At 40.2% G+C, this 25,845-nt stretch overlaps 1 protein-coding gene across 2 annotated transcripts in view; it reads left to right on the forward strand.

Moving 5' to 3' along the window:
- Positions 1-15,457: 15,457 nt before the first annotated feature.
- Positions 15,458-25,845, forward strand: part of G4 (UbiA prenyltransferase family protein) — a 69,598-nt gene continuing 59,210 nt past the window's right edge. Inside the window, exons 1-4 of one of the 2 annotated variants that reach the window (XM_087701500.1) lie at positions 15,458-15,706; positions 15,816-15,857; positions 15,940-16,034; positions 16,254-16,341. In XM_087701500.1, the coding sequence (XP_087557626.1) occupies positions 15,571-15,706; positions 15,816-15,857; positions 15,940-16,034; positions 16,254-16,341 (361 nt within the window). In that variant the 5' untranslated portion in view covers positions 15,458-15,570. The remainder of the gene's footprint in view (positions 15,707-15,815; positions 15,858-15,939; positions 16,035-16,253; positions 16,342-25,845) is intronic. The other variant, XM_087701499.1, reaches the window with a different exon arrangement.

Consider the following 25,845-nt stretch of genomic DNA (forward strand, 5'->3'; position numbering starts at 1 on the left):
AGCCTTATACCTGCTAATGGAACCATTTGCATTATTCTTGACTTTGTAAACCCACTTACAACCAATAGCTTTCTTACCCTTAGGTGAGGGTACTAAATCCCAAGTCTTATTGGCTTCTAATGCAGCCATCTCCTCATCCATTGCTACATCCCAATGAGCATGACTAGTGGCTTCCTTAAAACAAGTGGGCTCAACATCCTCATTTTCATCATATAAGCATAATGGTAAGCTGCATAACCTTCAAAACCAAATCTTTAAACAGAATATATGACCCTACTAGACCTGTGTACCACTGGATCGCTCAATGGAGCCTTTACATTACTATGAGCTCTCTGTACACCTGATGTCCTGACTGAAGGAATACCAAACTCATCATCCAAACTCTCTAAACCACTAGAATCTCCATCAAATCCCAAATGACTAGTAGATACATCATTACCATCTAGCACTTTATTCTTTTCTTTGTCTTTGCCTACAACACTTATAGATCCACCTGAAGAATGTGGGGCTACTCCTTAGTCTCCCAGACCAAGGGCTCACTGTAGGTGTAGTACCAGATAATGTTTCTGGTCCACTAATACTTCGTGATTCTTATTTTTCTTTTTGCACATATCATGATCATTATCATCATCTAATACATCACCAGCAGGTGCATACCAACTGCTCATCTCATAAAAAATAACATCCCTGCTCACTCTGAACTCACATGTGACATGGTTATAACAACGATACCCTTTCTGCTCTAAAGAGTATCCAATAAAAATACATTTTTCAGCCTTTGGATCAAGCTTCTTATGTAGCTCATCTAGCACATGAATATATGCAACACAGCCAAATACCTTCAAGTGAGACACATTGGGCTTTTTGCCAATAAAGCATTCTTCGAGAGTCATCCCATGAACTGCAATTGTGGGAATTCTGTTCATAATATAGACAGCAATATGGATAGCTTCAGATTAAAAATGTTTTGGCATATTTTTTTCAACCATTAATGCCCATGCAACTTCTACAATACACCTACTTTTTCTTTCTACAACCCCATTTTGTTGTGGGGTATACCTGTAAGTAAATTGTCTCTTTATCCCATGAGTCCTCAAGAAGCCACTAAACTCATTAGAGAGGTACTCTTCCCCTCCATTTGATCTCAAGCACTTCACTCTCAAGCCTATTTCTGTTTCAACAACTGCCTTGAAATATTTGAAGTGCTCAAATACATCACTCTTTTCCTTCATGAAATATAACCATAGCTTCCTTGAACAATCGTCAATAAATGTGACAAAGTATTTGCTACCACCAAGAGATACATTCTATGTAGGCCCCAAAGTATATATAAGATACAACATAAAGGAAAGAGGCCTACTAAGTCAAATAGTGCATAATAGACTACACTAATTGACTAGAGCTATATCTCTTGCCAGCTGTAGGTAGATGTAACAAACTAAATATAATAAGTGATAAGTTAGTGGCCATGTGAGTATCATAATGACCACCAACTTGCTAAGTGTAGACGTGCAGACCCATCTAGTCAGGTGGTCCATTGATGTCCGCACATGTTGAGCTTACCATCTCAACACCTACTACAATATATATTTTATGTCACAGTTTTTACTACTATAATAGGGTATTTTTCATAGGTTTTTGTTAGAGAAAATGGGCTGAAGTATGTCAAGCTATCCATAGAGCATTCTTAGTTATTTTTTGTTAACGTATGAAGCATAATCTTTGATTGTATTATTGTAGTAAAGAGTTTTGGATTGCATAGAGTGGTCAAGCAAAGATCTTGATAGAGTTTTATATAAGCCATCATCTTAAACATAGAGTTTGAATAGAGTAGTCAAGCAATCGTCTTGCTAGAGTTTTATCTAAGCCATCATCTTAAACATAGAGTTTGTAATCCAAGAAGAGTGGTTACGGTATACAAAGATTATTAACAAAGAGCAATACACATTGTATTTTGGGTTATTGTGTTTCTTCCATCTATCTTATTTGTTTCCTTTGAACCTTGAAGAGTTTTGTTGCTATATACATAGTCTTTATGGGGCTGAACTTTAGAGAACTAAAGATACATTGTTTCTTACCTTATTATGGGTGTGTTCTAGCTCAAAAAGCTTGCCTAGAATAGGTAAGGAAGTGGACAAGTATGAAGCTTTTGGTATCTACTATTGTAGATATTTTGTGTTGAAGTTTTTAATGTTGTAATAGAGTATTCTTCACAAGTTTTTGTTAGAGAAAATGAGTTAAAGTATGTCCGATTATCCATAAAGCATTTTGAGTTATTTTTTGTTAATGTATGAAGGAGTCTTTCATTGTATTGCTATAACAAAGAGTTTCAGATTTCATAGAATGGTCAAGCAATCATCTTGATAGAGTTTGTTTAAGCCATTATCTTATATACAAAGTTTGGTTATTTTGGGATAGTCTTGGATTACTCAATCTCTACTCTCTCATTAGAAAGTGTATCGTTCACATCCATATTAGAAATAGACTAATGTGTGGCATGTGGTATCATGAGAAACTTGGATAGGCTAAAGACTATCTCATTTTGTGTTACATTTGACTACATACCATTGAGAAAAGAGGCAGAAATATCATAGATATCATGTGAGCATACATTCGTCTCTTTTGTACATGGCAATAAAGGCTGAAAAACATATTTCCCAAAGACAACATCATGACTAATCAAGGGATGCTTGCTTTGTGGATGTTATAACTTATAACATTTGTTTTCATTACTATATCCAACAAAAATGCATTTTCCAACCTTGTAAATTGACAGCCAACTTCTTACATGGTTGCACTAGTACTAAAGCATAAGCCAAGTAACCAAAAATGTGCAAGTAAGTCACATATGGCTTTTAACCATGCTAAGTTTCATATGGAGTGATAAATTTTAATGCCTTAGTGGGACACTTGTTAAGAATATAGGCATGACATAAAGTAGCCTAAAGCTAGAAACTATGTGGCAGAGCTTGACTCTTAATCATACATATGCCATCTCTATGAGAGATCTGTTCGTCCTCTTAGCTACATCATTTTGCTATGGTATATATGGTACTATACTTCGATGTTTAATTCCATGTTCATCTAGATATGCATCAAAGGCATTTAATATATATTTTCCCCCCTCAATTAGAATGGAGAGTGCTGACTTCACATCCTAATAAAATTTGAGCCATGCTTATAAACTACTTGAAGTACAAAAACACTTTAGACTTAGCTTTCAAACCTTGTTGGCAAAATCTCATTTGTAGTAATCAATTACTCCTTAAGATCATTGAGCTTTGCCAAAAACTATCCTTGGAGTCACCTTTATCCATATGTTCACTCTCTAATTGCTTATGCAAGTAAGCAACACATGCCTCATTTCTTCCTTGATACAAACATACAAGTATATTCCAAGCAACCTTAGTTGTCTTGCATAAGCAAAAATATGGGATCATGGTATGTTTACCAAACAATATAATCAAAGCATGAGCCTCTACATCTCTGCCATCCCAATGAACCTACTTGGGAGTAGGTGATGGTATTTCTTTAGCATTAACTAGAGCAAAATTGGAATATGCATGTTGGGGGTAAAGGTGTCTTTGCCTAACCACCCGTGTATTCATTACACCAACAATACTTACACACATATACATTGCATGTGGCAAGCACACATCACTGTCACTTTATTCTTTATTCTTTCAATGACATTTGAATAAGGGAAGGCTAGTCACACATTGTGACTATTGGAGTTTCCACATATGGTATCAGTCTCTCTTGCTTTCTAGCTCCATCCGCCAAAGCTCTTGCTTCTGCTTGTGTGCTTCCACTCAAACTCTACCTTTCAACTAGTATTAGAGCCAGCCATTCAAGGAGATTCTTTACCCTTTGCTTCAGCTCAAATTGAAAGCTTCAACCCAAGGTTTCATAGTAGCCATTGTTTCTTTCTCTCAAGGTATGCATTGAGTCTTTTCTTCTTCGGCTTGTTTAAACTTGCTCCAAACTTGTTAAGGAGCTTTCCAAGGCTTGGTCCACACTTGTTAAGGAGCTTCCCAAGGCTTAGTTAAGCCTTTTTTAGTGCTTGTTGAGCTGAGAAGCACCTATTTTATCCATTTTGAGTGGATACATAACATGCCATAGAAGTCATGGATAGCTATTGGTAGCTTGATAGCACTATCGTATTTTAGCTATAACTTTTGCATACGATATCAGATTTAAGTGTTCTATAGCTAGAAACAAAGAGCGCAACAAGAGCTATAGATCTAGGCACTCATAGAGTTGATCCTTTATAATTTTTTGTTCTTTGTTTTATATAGAACATAACAGTTGTTGTTTGAATAGCAAATAATAAATTCCATAATACATGTTTGATGCTTCAAGGATGCTATTTTGGTACCTAAATGGTATGGTTATGCTTTTGGGACTAATTTAAGCTTGAAATACTTCAGGTTTTACTAGTATTTCGGTGTTGTAATAATAGGCCAGTAGGCGTTTATCAGTTAAAAGCTTATACCTAATGCTCATTGATGCTTTATGGGATACTCAATGGCATTCACTTTGGACCTGGAACTTATGTCTGTGTCAATGTTTTGTTAGTGATATTTACATGCTTTTGGGTTATGTATTGACCTTTGCTTGGTGGGTTATGCATTTGGGAGCTCTCCTCTCTTTACCCTAAGATCTTCTATGTGCATGATGTCTATGCCTACCGCATGTATGGTTACTAACACACTGTAGTTATGACAGCCTTCAATGTTGGTTGTTTCTTCGATTTGATAGCTACTTGATGATAGTTAGTGGATGGCTCATCCCTCTGGCAATTTCTCTTACTTAGGCTATGATTTTGGGGTTTTCTTTATGTCATTTATAGCAGCTTGTTTGTCTTGGATTGTGCTTTTGTCTCTTGCATTATGGTTGATGGATCGAATGATAGTGCTATATTTAACATTGAGAAGTTGGATGGCATAAATTGCAACTATTTGAAGGCATAAGGCTAGCACGTTCTAGTGCAAAATTTATAAATTAAGCCACTAAGACATGGGGGTGTAAAGCCCAAATCCTTTGATGCAAAGGATTGCCAGGCTGAATTGGATGAGTTATGTAAATCTACAATCATTTTGTCAGGTCTACTATAATGTTGTCTTTAACAAGTAGACCGCATGGGAGTTATGGAACAAGATTCACAATGTCTATGATAAGTAGAGCCATGCCTCTCACATGTATTGGTTGAAATAACTCATGGACCTTCACATGAAGGAGAGGACCTCCACATCCACATACTTGAATGAGTTTCATTCTATTTTCAACTACTTTTCTTTGTAGGGAATTGAACTTAAGGACAATCTTTCTTCCTTCTTCTTGCTGGTTATATTGCCTAAGTCATGGGAACCATTTCGTATTGCTATATGTGTAAATATGCCTACTTATGGGCTGAAATTGTAGGATGTAGAGGGTGCACTCTTGAATGAAGAGGTTAATATAAAGAATATCAATACTTCTCACACCCCTCATACTTTGACAGTGAGAGGTAATAATGGTAGGAGCAGTGATGACCATCGTGGGAGAGACTCTCATAAGTCTTGTTCTAAGTCATGTGGATAGTCTCATAGTAAGTCCCATGACCATAAGTCCGCATTGACTTGTTGGTATTGTGGGAATCAGGGTGGTATTCAGCCACAATGCCATTAAAAATGTGATAACAAATGCAAAGAAAGGGAAATGATAAAGTGTAAGAAAAGAATGATGATCACAACCTTGTCCCTAGCAAGTCTAGTGTCAAGATTGAAGAGATTAATGTCATGCAGTTTAATTTTGATGATGGCTACGTACTTGCATCTTCTTCTCTTGATGTTTCATCATCTTCTTCTCTTGATGTTTCATCATCTTCTTCTCTTGATGTTTCATAGTTGACTAAGGCCTCATCTGCCTATACTTAGTGTTGGCTACTTAATTCAGGGGCTTCATTTTATGTCACCCCTCATCACGAGAGGTTTCACTCCTATCACAGCATGATAAGATCTGTCAATTTGGGTAATGACCTGGCCTTGGATATTGTTGGTATTGGAGATGTTTAGTTGCAATTTCCTTTGGGTAGTATGTTTAATTTACATGATATACACCATGTTTTGACTTTGACCAAAAGCTTACTTTTGACTGGATAGTTGGATGATGCAAGTTATGTTGTATATTTTGGTGATTCCTCATGGAAGCTCGCATGTGGGAATCTCGTCTTGACACCAAGTGTTAAATCTGGTACTCTTTACTCCTAACTTGTATCTAGGTCCATCGACCATATTTTAGTAGTGGCTATAGTATCACATGTATCGTTATGGCATCATCACCTTGAGCACATGTCATTAAAGGAAACAAAATGCTTACTTGTTTGTAGTATCTTTCACCCCCTTGACTATAAGTATTTTGATTCTTGTGATCATTGTTTTTATGGCAGGCAAACTTCTAACTCACGTAAGGAGTTTGACATTATAGACATGGGTGAGCCTCTACTTCTTGTTCATTCTAATGTTTGTGGACATATGTCCTACAATTCATTAGGTGGTATGAAGTATTTTGTTACTTTCATTGATGATTACTTGCATATGGTGTGGACATACCCCATAAAACAAAAATCATACGTCTTGGCTACCTTTCAGTGTTGGCTTGCTTTTGTTGAGAACTAGTCTAGGTATAGGCTAAAATGCCTACAATCTAACAATGGGGGTGAGTATGTATTTAAGCCTTTGAGTAGTTTTGTGATAAGAGGGGTATTAAGTGTCAATTGATCAGCCCGTACACTCCATACGAGAATGGTATGGCTGAGCATATGAATAGGACAATTCAAGAGTGAGTTCGTAGTATGGTTTGCCAGGTAAGCTTATTGCAACACTTTTGGGCTGAGGTAATTACTACTACTATACATTTGATCAATCAATCCCCATGCATTACTATTAACTATCAAGTTGTAAAGGAGTTATGGTCTAAAAAACCTCCATCATATGCTCATTTGCATGTCTTTAGTTGTGAGGCTTTATGCCATGTTTCTAGCAAGGATAAGTGCAACGAGATGGATCCTAAGTCCATGAAATGCATATTTCTTGGTTATGGGAATGCAAGTGAGATGGGCTATCACCTATGGGATCCACAAGCTTAGCATGTTATCCATAGCCATGATGTTATTTTCCATGAGAAAAAATGCATAAACAGCTTGATTAAGTCGTTGAGGTACGCAAGGTGATATTTCAAGAGGAATCTTCTATTACTATACAACTAGCAAGACAACTTATATGCAACACAACAAATGCTCCAATGGCCTAGGACCATGATGTTAGACACAAGGTACAGACTCCACAACCTATTCTACGGCAGTCTACTAGAGATAGATGTTAGTCTGATTGATTTGCACCCTCTATGGATTATGCTATGGTGATAGATGTTGGTGAGCCTCTTACATATGATGAGGATATTTGCAGAGGTAATAGTCACTCTTGGGAGGGGGGCATATAATCAAACTATGCCTCACTTTGCAAATAAATCATATGTGGGATTTAATTCCTTTGCCTAGTGAAAAACATGCTTTGCCACGCAAGTGGGTGTACAAGTTGAAGAGTACCCCTGAATGCCCCAAGCCAACCTATAAGTTTTGATTGGTTGCTAAGGGTTTTAAGTAAGAACATGGTGTTGAATTTGATGAAGTCTTCTCTGTTGTCATCAAGATGACTACTATATGCTTGGTTTTGGCTCTGGTTGCACAACTTGATTTGGACCTCTATCAAACAGATATCAAGATAGCTTTCTTACATGGGGACTTACATGATGAGATTTTTTATGTAGCAACTTAAGGGATTTGAGGAAAAAGGCAAGGAACACCTAGTATGTAAGTTGAGAAATAGCCTTTATGGCCTTAAGCAGGCACCTAGGGGATGACACCACAAGTTTGATGCATTCATACATTCCTAGGGATATACTTGTAGTGATATGGATTCGTGTTTATACAGAAGAAGTCTTGTGATGGTAGCCTTATGATTTTGGTACTCTATATAGGTCAGCTCAAGTAGAGCTTTGAGATGAAGGACATGGGACATGCCCCACATATTCTTGGGATGCGCATCACATGTGATTGCTCCAAGGGTCTCCTTTACTTGTTTGCAAAAGGAGCACATCCAAAAGGTTCTTAAGCAATTTCATATGTAAGATGTTAAGCTTATTGGCTATTCTTTACCTTCTCATGTAAAGGTTAGCAAACTAATTGTCTGCAATCCATGATGAGCAAATGGCCATGATCCCTTATGCATCTACAATGGACAGCTGGATGTATACCATGATAGCCATTTGTCCTAACACAGTATTTGTAATAGGAGTTGTGGCGCACTATATGTCTACACCTAGCAAGGAGTATTGAAATGCCATGAAGGATATCATGAGGTACCTTAAGGGCATTGTAGACATACGGACTTTGATTATGCAGGAGGATATGCAGATAGTAGAAAGTCTACATCTGGCTATGTCTTCGCCTTTGCTGGGGTTCTTGTTTCTTAGATGTTTAGCATGTAGAAATACATGGCCCTTCCACTATATATTAGGGGTAGCCTAACTACCTATGTAGTTGATACACTGATAGTACCTACACACATGCACACTGTAAGTGGCGGATGTCCATCACTATCACTTCATTTTTTATTCTTTTAATAATATTTCAATAAGGGAAGACCAATTACACATTGTGACTATTAGAGTCCCCACATACTATGTCTCTCTCTCTTGCTCTATCTGCCATAGCTCTTGCTTTGCACTTGCCTCCACTTGTGTGCTTCCACTCGGGCTCTACCTTTCAATTGGTATCAGAGCCAACAACCATTCAAGGAGCTTCTTTATCCTTTGCTTCAACTCGGATTCAAAGCTTCAACTCAAGGTTTCATGGTCACCATTGTTTCTTTCTCTTGAGGTACGCAATGAGTCTTTCTTTCTTCTGACTTTTTCCAGCTTGCTTTGTGCTTATTGAGGAGCTTCCCAAGGAATATTTGAGCCTTGTTAAGTACTTATTGAGCTGAGAAGTAACCATTTTATCAATTTGAGTTTATATATAGCATGTTGTAGAAGTCTTGGACAGCTATGGTAGCTTGATAGCATTATCGTATTTTAGTCATAACTTTTGCATACTGTATAGATTTAGGTGTTCTATAGCTAGAAATAAGGAGCACAGCAATAGCTACAAATCCAAGCACCCATTGAGTTAATTCTATGTAGTTTTATCTCCATTTCACACAGAACAGAAGAGTTCATTTGGAAAACCATAATGCATGTTTGATACTTTGGGGATACTATTTTGGTGCCTGGATGGTATGGTTATGATTTTGGGACTAATTTGAGCTTGAAATAGCTCAGATTTCACTATCATTTCAATGTTGTAATAATAGAATGGCAAGCATTTATCATTGAAAAGCTTATGCCTAATACTCATTGGTGCTTTATGGGATACTTAGTGGATGTACTACTACTTTGGTTGTTATGTATACTTCTTGATATGTTATGGCATGCTTTTGAGTTGAGATTTGGACTTTGTTACATTCATATTGGTTGTGGTTGCATGCCTTGGTTACTTCAATGGCTTATGTAGTTAATGAGCTTGAAGAATCTATTGGATTTTATGTTCTTGGCTTATGCTTCATGTATCTTGGATACTCGGATGTCATGTACTTTATGTTTTGAGCTTACATTGCTCATTTGGAATTTGATTTTGTTCCAATGGAAATTTTGTATGCTACTTTGGATGTTATATAGAAATTTAGATTTATGTAGTTGAGCTTGAGCTTACTTTCATTGAGACTATGGGACACTTACTTCATATACATGCTCTCTTGATATGTATTGGATGCAGTTATGGTAGCTTTCAGTGTTAGTTCTTCTTGGTCTTTCTTTCTTGATTGCTCACACTTGGTTGTCGACATATTGCTTTAATTTATTACAATAGCCTATCATTTCAGTTTTATGCATTCATTTGGGGGCAATCACTTGATTATAGCTAGTGGACATCTCATCATTCTGTTTGGGGACAATCACTTGATTATAATTAGTGGAAAGCTCATCATTCTGGCAATTTCTCTTACTCAATCCTTGATTTGTTGGCTATGATTTTTAAGGATGATTTGCTAACATTTATAGCCGCCTGTTTGTCTTGGATTATGCTTTCATCCCTTGCATTATGGCTAGTGGGTCGAATGACAATGCTATCTTTAATGTTAAGAAATTAGATGGCAAAATTTCAAGCTATTAGAAAGCATAAATCTAGCACGTCCTAGTGCTAAAATTATAGATTAAGCCCTGAGACATGAGGGTTTAAATCTTAAACGCTTTAATGCATAGGATTGGGCTGAACTGGATGAGTTATGCAAATCCATGATCATTTTGTCACTCTCTAAGCATGTCTACTATAATGTTATCTCTAACAAGTAGACTGCTTAATAGTTATGGGATAAGATTTATAATGTCTATGAGAATAAGCAAAGCCTTGCCTCTCAAATGTATTGACTAAAACAATCCATGGACCTCTGTATGAAAGAGTTTAATTCTATTTTAACCTTATGTTGTCTCTTTTGGTGATTCCTCATGGAACCTTACCCGTGGGAATGTTGTCTTGGCATGAGGTGCCAAGTCAGGCACTTTTTATCCCTTACTTGTATTTGGGTCTATTGATCATGTTTTGGCAGTGGTGGCTGTAGTACCACACGTATTGTTATGGTATCCTCGCCTTCGGCACATGCCCTTAAAGTGGATGAAAATGCTTATATGTTTGTAGTATCTTCTATCCCTTGACTACAAGTGTTTTGATTCTTGTGATCATTGTCTTTATAGCAGGCAAACCCGTAATTTGCATAAGAAGTTTGGTACTACATGGATGGGTGAGCCTCTAGCTCTTGTTCATTCTGATATTTGTGGACCTATGCCCTATAAGTCTTTAGGTGGCATGAATTATTTTGTGACTTTCATCTATGATTACTCACATAAGGTCTAGGCATGCCCCATAGAGCAAAAATTGAAAGTCTTGGAAACACTTTAACATTGGCTTGCTTTTGTTGAGAACCACTTAGGGTATAGGTTGAAATGCCTAGGTTTTGACAATGGGGGAGAGTATATCCCTAAAGCCTTTGACTAGTTTTGTCATGAGAGAGGTATTAAGAGCATCAATTGACCACCCCATACATCTCACCCCAGAATGGTATGGTTGAAGGCATGAATAGGACGATACATGAGTGAGTTTAGCCATACATGCTTAACATAACACTTTTGGGCTAAGGCGATTAGTACTATAGCATATTTAATTAATGGATTCCCAAGCACTATTCATGACTATCAAGCTATAGAGGATATATGGTCTAGAACACCTTCATCATATGCTCATTTGCATGTCTTTGGTTATGAGGCTTTGAGCCATGTTTCGAAGGATAAGTGAAATACATCTTTCTTGGTTATGGGGATGCAAGTGAGATGGGCTATCACCTATGGGACCTGCATGGTCAAAATGTCATCACAACCATGAGGAGAAAATGAATAAATAGCACGAGTAGGTTGTAGAGATATGTAGAATGATATTTTAGGAGAAGCCTCTTGTTACTGTATAGCCCACTAGAGAGCTTGCAGCAATTGATGCTCCAATGGCCCATGACCATGATGTTAGATAGGAGGTAGAGGCTCTATGGATATTGTTATGGTGATAGATGCTAGTAAGGCTTTTACCTATGATGAGGCCATGCATTGAGGTGATAGTCACTCTTGGGAGAGGGCCATGTAGTCAAAGTATATTGCCTTGCAAAAAAATCATATGTGGGATTTGGTTCCTTTGCCTAATGGAAAACATGCTTTGCCATGCAAGTGGGTGTACAGGTTGAAGAGTACCCTTGGATGCCCCGACCTAGTCTATAAGGCCAGATTAGTTGCCAAGTATTTTATGTACGAGCATATCGTTGACTTCGATGAAGTCTTCTCTCTTATCGTCAAGATTACTACCCTATAGTTGGTTTTTCTTTGGTTGCACATCTCAATTTGGATCTCTATTAGATGGATGTCGAGACCGTTTTCTTACATGGGACTTGCATGATGAGATTTATATATAGTGACCTAAGGGCTTTGAGAAAAAAGGCAAGGAATACCTAGTGTGAAAGTTGAGAAAGAGACTTTATGGGCTTAAGCAAACACCTAGGGAATAGTACCACAAGCTCAATACCTTTATGCACTCACAAGGATATACATATAGTGATATGGATGTATGCTTATATACGAAGAAGGCCCATGATAAGAACCTTGTGATTTTGATATTCCATGTGGATGATATATTGATTGCTAGGATTGCTCATGATGAGCTAGATGCCTTGAAAGGTTAGTTAAAGAAGAGCTTTGAGATGAAGAACATGGGACATGCCTCACATATTCTCAGGATGGGCGTCACAAGCGATTGCTCTAAGGGGATCGTTTACTTGTCATAGAATGAGTATATCCGAAAGGTCCTTGAGCAATTTCATATGTAGGATGTTAAGCCTATTGGTTGTCCTTTACCTTCTCATATGAAGGTTAGTCATACCGATTATCTGCAATCTGATGAGTAGAAGGCCGAGATAGCCAAGATTCCTTATGCATTCGTAGTGGGCAATTTAAAGTATGCCATGATAGCCACTCATCTTGACATAGCATTTGTAGTGGGAGTTATAGCATGCTATATGGCTACACGTGGTAGGTATCATTGGGATGTCGTGAAGGGTATCATGAGGTATCTCAAGGGCACTACAAATATGTGCATATGTTATGGTGCCCAAGATATATGAGTCATGGGATACACTGACTTTGATTATGCATGACATGTAAACAATAGGAAGTCCACCTCTTGCTATATCTTCACCTTTGTTGGAGGTGTTATTTCTTTGATGTTCGAGATGCAGAAATACATGGCCCTTTCCACTACACTGATGCAGAGTATGTTGCAACTTACTATTGAAGCTTGTAAGAAGGCTCTTTGGTTATGCCATTTAGTTGCAGATCTTGGTATTATTGATATGGTCCCTACATTGCATTTGGATTCTATGAGTGCCATTCAATTGGCTAAGAATCTGCGGTCTTTCATTTTTGCAAAGACAAGCACATTGAGGTGTGCTATCACTTCTCAAAGAGATGATAGAGAACAAGTTTGTTAAGCTTGTCAAGACGAGAATCCTACTGATTTACTCACAAAAAGCCTCTCAACGGATCGTTTCCTTCCTTAGTAAGATAATGGGCATAGGATGAGATGACATCTATTCCTTATCCTGTTGTACTTTATGTATATTTGTACTTTGTTACATTTTTCTCATTCTCTCCTCACTAGGGGACACATTTATCTTTATGTGGGAGGTTGTTGGGGGTAAAGGCACCTATGCCTAATTGCTCGTGTATATTGATTACACTGATGGTATTTGCACACATGTATACTACAAGTGGTAGGTATCCATCACTATCACTTCATTCTTTATTCTTTCAGTGACTTTTAAATAAGGGAAAACTAGTCACATATTGTGATTGTTCCCATATACCATGTCTCTCTCTCTTGCTCTCTTCCTCCATTCACCATAGCTCTTACTTTTTCCTTGCTTTCACTTATGTGCTTATACTTGGGCTCTACCTTCCACTACATAGGCTAAGTATGTTGTAGCCTCTATTGAGGTTTGCAAGGAGGCTATTTGGTTAGGCCGTGGCAAACCTTGGTATTACTTATATGGTCCCTATACTAAAGAATCTGATCTTCCATGTGAAGACAAAGAATATTGAGATGCGTTACCACTTTATCAAAGAGGTCATTGAGAACAAGTCCATTGATCTTGTCAAGATCTCAATTGACTAAAATTTTACAAATCTACTCACTAAAAGTCCCTTAGTGAGCATTTTGCCTTCCTTAGGAAGTTGATGGGAGTTAGATAAGATGCATATTTCCTCATCTTGTTGTACTTTATTTACATTTGTACTTTGTCACTTTTTTCTCGTTCTCTCCTCACTAGGGGTACATTAGCGTTTAAGTGGGAGGTTGTTGGGAGCAAATGCGCTTGTGCCTAAGTGCCTATATATTCATTATACTGATAATACTCGCACACCTATACATTGTAGGTGGCCGACACCCATCACTTTCACTCTATTTTTGTTCTTTTAGCGATATTTGACTAAGGGAAGGCTGGTCCCACATTATGACTATTGGAGTTCCCACATATGGTGTCTCTCTCTCTCTTGCTCTATTTGCATAGCTCTTGCTTCTGCTTGAGCTCTACCTTTCAATACAACATCCTCAACATCACTTGCCTCTATTGTTTCTATGGTATTTATAGCTTCAAAAATGACCTAAATGGTTTTTAATTCCATGCATAAGGTTATAATGTCCCTCTGCAACCAATACATGATGTATCATATAAGCCCACAATGGATGGTGTCCTCAACAATCAACATATGGAAACATCATTGTTGCGAGCCACAACCATTGACCATACTTGATGCAAAAGTTTATTGTATAAATGAAAATATGCACAAAGCCAACATGTGCTATGTAGCATAATACAAGGGAGAGTGTAATGGCTTTTACATGTAGAATTTATTGATGTTAAAGAATTTACACAAAAGGATGAAATAGTATGTGGAATATTGACAATACTACAAATGGAAGCCAAAATAAAGATGAATAAAAAACTTGATGATATTAAGCCCTTATTGATTGACTCACAATATTTGTTAACCTATGAATGCTCATTAAATCTCGTTCTAATCTAAGAAAATCAAGCGAAGGGTGTTGATAACTCTACCTAGGACATCAAAGCCTACTCTAATACCAATTCTTAGATTTAGGGTTGCATGAATTCACATATACAACACGGAGGAGAAGCTTGAGAAACACAACTTAGAGTGTATTAAAAGATATGAATAAAGAAGTTTTACAAGACTAAGTATGCCTTAAGTGAATATGCATATATACAAGATTGGGGGGGGGAACCTCCCAAAGATGGGGAAAAGTGCCTCATCAGTCCTAAGCATGTTCATACATGTCACTATTGAAAGACAATAACATAATGTTACAACAGTATGAGCTTTTGCTCAAGGTGGGGGCTAATAGTTCCTTGCGCCCAACCCCACTTGGCTAACATAAGAAGTTTTAGGCTAACTCCCATTGTAATTCCCACATTATGAATTATGACAACATCATGAGCTTCTATGAGGGAATGATTGCATACATAGTTAGGTGTGGTTAAAGGCAGGGGGCTCCCAACCACACCTAGTTGGGTATGCAATGTCTCTAGTGTAGAAGCTCATGATGTTAAACACTGTAGGGAAAAGCAAGGGAATAGAGTTGTTTTACCACCTGGGAAGATGTTGAAAACTTCTTGTGTAACATTGTGGATTAGGTTAATATTATCACGAGCTAGTAGTCCAAGAAGGAAATTATCATGGGCAAAACTTATTGGGATTAGGCATGGGTTTTCACATGTTTTGTCTAGATAGCCTTAGACCCAGCCTTAGCAGCAGATTCATTACAGTGGAGTCGTAAGGAAACTCCGGATTTTTTTTGTGTGGTATTACATCTGTGTGAAAAGAATGGGAGCCATGGCGGAATTCCTGCAAAGCTCGCCAGTACTCTTTGATGTTCGCCAAGCGCGCATACCAAATCCGGCAGCCCTTCCGCACAGATTCAGACCTGTCACAGTCTTTCCCAAAACAACAAGGCTGAGCTGTTACGACCATTCCCTTCCTACGTGAATCGATTCATGCAGTTTCCGCTCTTCTTCGTATCTTACGCATGATGGTCCTGAATGAAGCAAAATGATTGTGTATCTTTGCAGGTCACTTGAGAATCAAGGCTGCAGATGTAGGGGCAGAGGAAGGTCCGTGTTTTTTCCCGTTTGATGCAGTGGATTAGAATCTTTTGCTACATGCAGGAGACCATTGTGACAGTTCAAAATGCAGCAAAATCGAAGGTCCCAGACACTGCTCCTGGCAAGACTGACGATAAAGGGGCTCTAAACCAACTGCTTGGGATCAAGGGAGCAGCCTTAGAGACGGTATTTGTGTGGAGTTTTTAGTTTCCGTAATAGTTGTTGCGTTGGTCATGCCATGATCAGAATCATAGCTAGTGTGCTTGTTGGGTCTTCATAGTTGTAAGGGTCCCTGTTTTGGGGTTGCGTGTCAAGATTGAGTGCATTGGTCATTACAGGATCGGAATCACAGCTAGTATGCTCGTTTGGTCTCTGTTCTAACGATCTTGTTCCCTTCCTGAACAGAACAAATGGAAAATCAGGCTTCAGCTTACAAAACCAGTTACATGGGCACCGTTAATTTGGGGAGTGGCCTGTGGTGCTGCAGCCTCTGGTTGTTTGTCCTTGTCCTCCGTTATTTCACTTAAAATGCTTACCTTGTTATTTCTTGTAGTTTAGAACTTGTAACTTGTATGTTGCTTATGCATTCTACTTCATTACAATTTATATGTCTTTAAGGACAAAACAATTATATATATCCTTACAGTCAATGAGGATGAACAACACAAGAGTTCAATAGTTCACACATAATTTAATCACACAGCCAATAAAAAAGACATAGAGATGGGCATAACAATGAATGAGTGTAGTGACTAAGGCACAACAACTAAAACGTGAGACCCTTTCTTAAGATGAAACAAGCAAAGTGTGTGAAGAAATAGCCTAATGCAAAAACTTTAATGAAAGCATATGATGAAGCATAAACTCAATAGAACAGAGGTTGGGTTAGGCTAACTCAGAGACCATGAACACATTGAGGTTTGAATGAATGATTGAATACTGAATATACAATACTCATGTAGCAAATAAACCATGCAAAAATGGAAATTGCACTTGAACTTTTGTGTCTCGAGGATCGAGGTAGAGGTGTTGAGCAAGAGAGTGTCGTACTCTTGACGGATCTTGAAACATAGTAAGGCAACCTCTGAAGATGTTTGGAAGTAGTAAATGCAAAAGTAAATGTTGGATCTAGGATAGAGGGAGCAGCAAAATGTAGTAGTAAAATGCCATAGTATAACATAACAATAAAGTGCTGCAATAAAATATTAGAGATACACAATAGTAAAACACTGCAGGAAACCGTGTACTAAAACAACAACAATAAAATAGCAGCAAGGGGCACGGGTTGTGAGGTAGAGGTTGAAAATAGGTGCTGGATGGGTAAAGAAAGTTTGGGGTAGCTTCGATTGAGAAGTCCTCGAACAGGGAGTCGAGAGCGAAGTTCTAGCACCTAAAACCTATAAAAATGAGATCAAGGCTGAATGGAGTGTATGATCCTAGGTAGAATATATTGCGATATCGGCCGATTGACCCTGTTGGTCAATATGTTTGCAAAATTATTGGAGGAAGGCTTAAACTTTAGGCATATGGTGTCTAGCTCAATCTGCTCTATGGTAAACTGGAAGTGGATCCCCACATGCTACGTTCGCGGTATAATGATCGGATTGCTTGCAAGGGCAATGGCACTTTGGTAGTTGCAGTAGACAACCACATGCCACGTTCGTGGTGTAATAATCCGATTGCCTACAAGGGCAATGGCACTTTGGTTGTTGCAGTAGACAATGGCGGGAAGAGTCCTATGGAAATTGAAGTGCTGCCACCAGTAAGCTCCTCAAATAGATAGATTCCGTGCTACCATTGAAAAGAGCCTGTACTTAGCTTTCCTGTGGAAGTTGCCACGGTCGCCTTCTTACGGTTGTTAGTAGTCGTGTGTCTTGTGTGGTCATCTCTTGCCTGTGAGCCTCAATTTAAGTTAGATGAGGACATTAGGAGCTCTGTCATTGTATTTGTTTGTCATTTTATATATTTTCGACACTTAAGATGGAGTGCAAATTAGTATCTTTCTTTTTTATGCACTTTTGGCTATTTTTTAGGGGTTTGACCATATTTAGGGTTTTGCCACTTTGGCATATAGAGGTAGCTAGCCCTCCCACTTTCATTATCCATCATTGATCCTTTGTGATCAGCCAGCCCTCCTTATTCTCTCATCCCCCTACTATCGTCTGGTGGCCACACTGATGCATAGAGTTGCGTGTTGGGGCCATGAATGTTGTTGTCTTGTACATTCAGCCATTGCACTCACGTTGTCCCTTCTCTCTCCTTTGGTCTCTCTTTGTCTCCTCTCCGTGTTTACTTTTCTCTTTCTATTGTGCGCTTTCACATGGTATCAGAGCCATGCGTGGTAGTTGGAGATCTCAAAGAGGAGCGTGCTGTCCACAACAAAACTTGCCAGGCATCATCCCCACATGTTGTAGACCTTGTGTTTGAAGCCAAACAGGGTCGGGCAGCTTGTTTCCAGCCCTTTTAGGTTGTGTTTACCAGGGCAGATTTGCATTTTGCTTCTGGGTGGCCTCCACTAGGTTGGGTGGCACCATTATTGCACTCAAGCGACATCAAACAAGTTGGGCGGCTACTTTATTGGCTGGGCGGCACCATATAGGCCTGTGTTTTTTGCAGGCAGCCCTTGGCACACTTGCGGCAGAACCAGGCCTTGCATTGCCTGCGTTATTACAGCAGGGCACCCTCCTTCAGCTGGGCGGAACATTTGCAGGCCGGGCAGTACCTATTCTTTGCTGGGCGACCTGTTTATAGGTGGACAGAATTGTTACTTTGCTGTGTTACATACTGTTTGGTCTTTTTTGACCAGGGTGGCTTCTTTTTGGTGCTGGGTGGCCCCTTTTTCAGGCCAGCAGCAGGGCAGATTTGCATTTATTGTAGGTACACCATTTCTGGGCATTGCTGGTACATTACCAGCCCTTGGATTGGCTGCAATTACAGGCTGAAGACCTGTTTTACTCTGCATTTACTGCTCCCTCTTTTTGCTTGACATTGTGCATTCCCTTCAACATCGGATACCCCATGTATACCATGCCTCCATATGTCTTCTTCTGTGTCATGGCCCAACTGACCCTGGTTATCTTGACGACACTTCTTATTGGTTGTTTTCTTTCTAGTGACAACATATTCTTTATTTTCTTGCAGGTACTTATTGAAGGACATTTATGGCCGATGTGTATGCTACGGGGGATCATGTGGTTGGGGACCCTTCAGACCACTTGCAATCCTCTCTCTTTTTCCCACTATATTCTTCAAGGCTTCGAGTTTCCGATTGGCATTAATGGCATCTGTTGAGCAGGTGCCATCTGTTGGCATTAATGGCATCTGTTGAGCAGGTGCCTGTCCTACCCTCTCTCTTTGCATTTGACAAGTTGAATAGGACGAACTTGTTAGCAGTCATGTTTGTCATGCCTTGTCATCTCCTGCCTGTGAGCCTCAGTCCGAGTCAGACGAGAACATTAGGAGCTCTGACATGTTTGTCATGTGTTATGGTGGGGGAGGCTAGTCACTCTTGACTGGCTGTCTTAGGATGTGTATTTCCTTTTGGCCTCTTTTAGTGGGCAGCCACTGGCTGCCCGGCCACTTTTTTGGTCACTAATGTGGGGCGCCCATTTTAGGGCATTTTTAGGGTTTGCGCCCATTTTAGGGTTAGGGTTAGGGTTTGTCCTTTTGCCTATTTATAGGCAGCCCCCCTCCCCACTTGATCACTTGTCTTCTTGCAGATTCCGACACTCCTCCCCTGTGGTGGTGCTGCCATCATCATCAGCCTGATCTAGTGCCCTCACTGACGCTTCGGGCTGCGTGCAGGGACTGATCAGTCCATTTCAGTGTATTCAGCATTCATTTCAGTCAGTGCAGATTTCTCTTCCTTATTTTCTGCTCTCTCTCTCTCTCTCTCTCTCTCTCTCTCCCCCCCCCGTGTTCGTATTCCCTCTTCCGCAGCGCACTCTTACAAAACCATCCTCTTTGGTTGTGCCGCACGGAGTGTCTTTTTGATGATTGTGACCTTTGGGATTTTGTTATTGTCCCTATACCCGGACATTGTGGATCCTCATGATGATGTGAGTGTGGATTCGACAGCTTTATGGGATCAATTGAATGCCAGAGCTTGCTCTTTTCTCCTTTTGAGTTGTATACATTTTGTGCTTATGCATGTGAGACAGTTGCACCACTGCAGAGGTTTGGAGGAGATTGGTATCTCTCTTCCAGATCCAGACACTTGGATATCGATTATCTCGAGTTGAAGCTACAACACCTTTTTGTTGTTAGCAGATTCTCCTACGATGAGGGATCACATCCACACCATGGAGGAGATTTGAGATGAGCTTGTATCCCTTGGTACTGACATTTCTTCAGAGGACCTAGCTGTGACACTTCTCTCACATCTTTTGTCACCAATATATGATGTGTTCTACACCAGTCTTCTCACTTCTTATAGTCAGGAGACTCTTACTTGGGAGAAGCTAGTCCCATTGGTGCTTGAGTAGGATGTTAGCAGAAGTGGTGCATCAAGTGCTGAAATAAATTGTTGAACACAAGACAGAAGAGAGGAAACAAAAGAACAAAAGAAATTGCAAAGAAAGAGAACTCAGAGATATGCTTGGGAAATGGAATCCATATATTAGACATGAGAATGACGTATATAACAGTGAGTCACTGGCTGTGTGGGCACTAGCACTGACTCCTCTCTCCAATAGGAAGACCACTTGAAGAATGATGATGACTGAATGAGAGGAGGAGGAGCCACTGAACAAATAGGCCCAAAATATGCCAAATATGGTATTTGACGCCTAATTAATCACTAAAATGACCACTATAAAATGCCTAAAATATGCTTAAAATACCTAGTAATGTCAAGTATGACCCAGACTCACACATGAGGAGCTAACTAGACTGCTAACACCCTCTCTCAGATCATGGGTGATGTGATATAATACAATGATACAATGATAACTATATACAACAAAGAGCCATTAGAGGAAAACCATGGATATCCAAGTAGTGGGTGATCTAGCCACCACCAAGGTGCCTTGGAGAGAACTTGATGTTGACGTTGAGTGTACTAGCTCCAGAAAATAGAGGAGAGTCATAACAGGTCTCAGTGTCAGTCATCAACAATGTCTCGCAGTAGTATACAAGACCATCTTGTCAAAAATATCTCTTAACATATGTGACCATGGATTCCTTGCCTTTGGCCAAGATCGCCAAAGTGTCCCCTCATGTGAGCTCAAGACTAGGAGCCAAGCATGCTCGTTGTTAAATAAAATAACTCACCATGAACTTGGATGGCAATCCCAGCTCCAGGATTTGAACATGCCAGCCTTCAGTCGATTCAGGAACGTCCCTCTTTGGTACTTGTGCACTTGTATACCTGTATAGATGAGGCACGGTTGCCCCATCTCTCCACCCCCTCACACTCCCTCTTCGGCTCCGGAGAGTTGTGAGGAAGGACCGCATCACCTGGACTAGAAAGCAGCTAAGGAAGGGGCAATCAAGCCCTTTCCACGATTTGAAGAAGTCGATCCCTTCTGCGCTGAAGACTTCTCCTTGGCTAGAGGATCGGAGTCGGAGTTTGAGGAAGATGATGCGCCCAAGGAGGCCATATCCCGTGTCTTTTTCTTCTTCCGTGAGGCTGCTAACTCCTTGCAATCCTTTCGCAAGCGACCCTTTTTACCATAGCAATAACACTGGGCCTTCGACGGCTTCTTCCTGTCACCTCTCTTTGAAGTTGTAAAGGCCTCATTGGAACTACCGCAAAGAGATGAGAGCCTCCCCTGTAAATGCAAAGATGTCTCATGCTCAAGTAACATCAAGGACATATGTGTAAAGCTCATAGGTGTAGAGGATGTCTGTGCCCTCAAAGCATTTGCCACTTCATCAAACTCTGGAGGGAGCTTGTAGAGTACTATGCCCACTAGATGTGCCTCTGGAAGGGTAGACTGCACGTGTCGAAGCTGGTCCTGTATCTATGTAACATGGAGCAAAAATGGCTGAATGGTGTCCTTGGACTCAAACTTCATCCATTGAAGCCATAAAGGGTTACAACACGCATGGGGGAAAGGTGCCTCGTCCTATAGGAGATAAGTGTCGGTAGAACTTCTTTAGAAATACATCGAAGCAATGCAGAATACACGTGTATTGTTCGAATCCCAAGTAAGCACAACTTACTCATGGTTGTCCTCATCAAAATCTTCGGGAAGAGGAAAAGGACGTTGAGGACGAGGAATAGCTCCACATACAATGTACCAAATCCGCTTCTGCACAAACCAAGCTTTCATCACAACACTCTATGTAAGATAGTCAGGTCCATGTAACTTATCATGTGTAGAAGTGCATGGAGGAGCCATCTGGAGAGGAGAAGAGAAGATAGGAGACAGAGGGTATACGAAGAAGAAATGTAGCCAAACCAACAGCAAAGACTTCACAAAATGAGAGTTCACATGTAGTATAACCAAAAATCTGATAAAAAATGAAGGCCAACTGCTGCAAAATGAAGAAAAACTAGCCAAAAACTGCCGAAAACAGCAAAAACGGCATATAGAAGCAATCATCCAGCCGCGGTTAGGGGCACAAAACCAAAAACGCAGGCTGGTGGAGCATTGAATGCAACAAATTGATGATTGCAAGCTGAAATCCAAGCGCAGACTGAAAACACAGGTTGCTGGTCTGAAAAACGTAGGCCTGATCAACAAGGGGAAGAAAAACTTGTAATCAGCAGAAAAATCGTAGCAAGAACCGAGATCTTGCAATTTGATACCATGTTAGAAGTGGTGCAGCAATGGAAGCATAGACAAGTGCTGAAATAAATTGCTGAACACAAGATAGAAGAGAAAGGAAACAAAAGAACAAAAGAACACTGCAAAAAGGAAGAGAACTCAGAGATGTGCTTGGGAAATGGAATCTATATACCAAACACGAGAATGATGCGTACAACAGTGAGTCATTGGTTGTGTGGGCATCGACACTGGCTCCTCTCTCCAATAGGAAGACGACGTGAAGAATGATGATGACTGAATGAGAGGAGGAGGAGCCATTGAATAAATAGGCCCAAAATATGCCAAATATGGCAACTGGTTGGCTAGCAATAAATGCCTAAATAATCACTAAAATGACCTCTATAAAATGCCTAAAATACCTAGTAATGTCAAGCATAGCCTAGACTCACACATGAGCTGACTAGATTGCTAACAGATGTGCGTCACAATGGGCCGGATTCTTGTGGAGCCCATATACATGGCCGTGCTCATGCGGCTATATCTTTAGGTACAAGATACGCGAAGCAAAAGAAAGGGAAGAGGAAGATGTTGGAGTCACTTCCTACTCTGATATAGCTGGGGAAGCATAGAGGATATCCCATGTGTCCTCATTGTGGGAAGACCTCGCACTGAGAAGAAGTGTTGGAGGATATACCCTCATCTTCGTTCGGGAGTGAAGGGTGGACGTACATCGGAGCCTTTGTCTACCTCTTCTTTGTCACCTAATATTACCATTGAGTTAGGGTTTCTCTACATTTATCAAGTGGAGGAGCCTTCTTCAATTTTGTCTTTTGAGCAGCCTTGCCTCATTGATAGTGGTGCATCGAGTCATACGATTCCCTGAGGTGATTTGTTGCGAGATCTCCGTTCGTCAAACGGTATCCACTGTTGGTGACATCTCTTTGGTGCCTATTAGTGGTGTTGGCACCTTGCCTCTATTGTTTGACCATCCATTGTGCTCTGTTTCTGAGACCCTACATGTTCTGAACTTGGGCTTTCCTCTTTCCTTAGTTGTTGGCCTTCCTAGTCTCAAGACCCACGCTATTTGCAACCGAGTTGGCTGTCTTTGTTGAGGATTCTCCTATAGAAGCCATTTTTTGTGATAGGTTGGCAGGAGAGGGGGCTGTCTATGCTCCATTCCCTTTCCATTGTGCAGGGCCCCCTGAGGCAGCTTTCTATTGCCACACCTATTCCTGATTATGTACCGTTATGCCATAGTTTCCATCCCATCCCCCACCATCTGCTTTGGTGGTTCCCTTGTACCTACTAGCCCTTTTAGAGGGGGATGATATTGGTGATGCGGCTATGGATTTCTTGGCCCTTTGTGTTTGTGAGGGGGACTTTCTAGGATCGTGAGGAGTTTCTTGAGGATTTTCAGTCTACTTTGGGTCTTTCTTTTATGCAGCAAGCTCTTTTCTTTGTCATTGAGCCACCATCCGCTGTTGCTTAGCTCTTGGTCCTTTTTGTTTCTATGCAGCCTAGGGCGCCTTCAATAGTTCCTTACCTTCGTCTCATAGTAGGGTTAGAGGCTTGGCTTACCCATTCCTGACTGGCATTTTTAGGAGTGATCCGTTCAAGGTCTCTTCATTTCCATTGCCCTTTGGTGGCCTTCCTTTTGATCAGATTTTTCTATGGAGAGAAGATCTTGCTCCTTGGTTGGCTTTCTTCATTAGCGGACTTCATCGGCATTGGCACTCTTCCTACCACCCTCAGATCTGTATCTCTTTTGGCCTTCTACCACATCCATACTTTGAGAGTGGGTGTTAGCAGTTGTGTGTCTTGTGTGGTTATCTCCAGCCGGTGAGCTTCAGTGTGAGTCAGATAAGGACATTGGGAGCTTTGACATTGTATTTGTTTTTGTCTTTTTAATGTCTTAGACACATTAGATGGAGGGCACATTAGTATATTTCTTTTATGTACTTTTGGCTATTTTTAAGGGGTTTGACCATATTTAAGGTTTTGCCTCTTTTTGCCTGTATATAGGCACCTTGCCCTCTCCCATTTTCATCATCCATCATCGATCCTTGGTGATCAGCTAGCCCTCCTTATTCTCTCATTCCTCTACTACCGTATGGTGCCCACACTGACACATAGAGTTGCGTGTTGGGGCTGACTGTTGCTGCCTTGTACTTTCAGCCATTCTAGTCACATTGTGCCTTGTCTCTCATTTGTTCTCTCTTTATCTCCTCTCCTTGTTCACTTTCCTCTTTCCATTGCGCTCTCTCACAATGGTTGGCCCAAGAGTTGCATGCCGTGCCCATAGTAAAGAAGTAGTTGCTATGGGAACGCTGAGTGTTAGGATCTCCTATTCAGTCAGAGTCAGTGTACTCTTGCAAACATAAAATAGAACCATAAGTTAAGCCATAAGAATAGGTACACCGCATCTCAAAATATGAAGACATGGAATCCAATGTGATATTCTAGATGTAGTGAAATACTGACTAAGGAAACTAACCAAGTAAGCTAAATTTGGCCTAGTGTGAATCAACCAAAGAAGTTTCCCTACCACAAATCTATAGGTGTGCTCGTCAAAGGGCTAATCTAGGGTATCCTTAGAAAGATGGACAATGGGATCAAGAGGCGTGGCCACAGGCCGTGTCTGATTTGTGCAATATTGGTCAACTAACTAAAGAGCATACTTCTGCTACAACACAAAAAATACTATCCCTAGATTGAACTATCTCTATCTTGAAAAAGTAGGACATAAAACTAAGGTGCCATCTCAAAAATAGAGCAAAGCTGAGCCTTAATTTTTGCTATGGCAGCAGAATCTGAGCTAGTGATAAGTAAATCATCTATATATAGCAGGATATAGTTGACTCCCTTTGAAGTAGTACAGACATATAAGTGTTGAGATTTGCAATCATATCCATGCTGCCTCTTTGAAAGAGGAGATGGACTGAGGACATGTAAGCTGCAGGAATCCCATAGGCATAGAGGGAAAGATTGTCACCTGCCCAACTCTATTTAACATTGTACTTGCCTGTCATTTTCATAGAGATGAATGCAATGTCATTGTCAGTTTGTACTTCAGTATAGTTTACTTGTCGCTTGTTCTCTGTTCTTGAGTCAAGTCTCTTGGTCTCTGTCATGTCAGTGTCTACATGAATCTAGTTTATGTCTATGAGCCACCATAGTTGCCATGCTCTAGATCCCGTGTTTTCAAGATCTTTGAAGCACTTGAAGACCCATTGAAGATTTGAAGATCTCTCAAGCATCTGGCTCCACAAGTATCTCTTGATATT

The sequence above is a fragment of the Lygodium microphyllum genome, chromosome 20 (genome assembly GCF_053477565.2).
Source record: "Lygodium microphyllum isolate KBCC chromosome 20, Lygodium_microphyllum_v1.1.10, whole genome shotgun sequence".
NCBI lineage: Eukaryota > Viridiplantae > Streptophyta > Polypodiopsida > Schizaeales > Lygodiaceae > Lygodium > Lygodium microphyllum.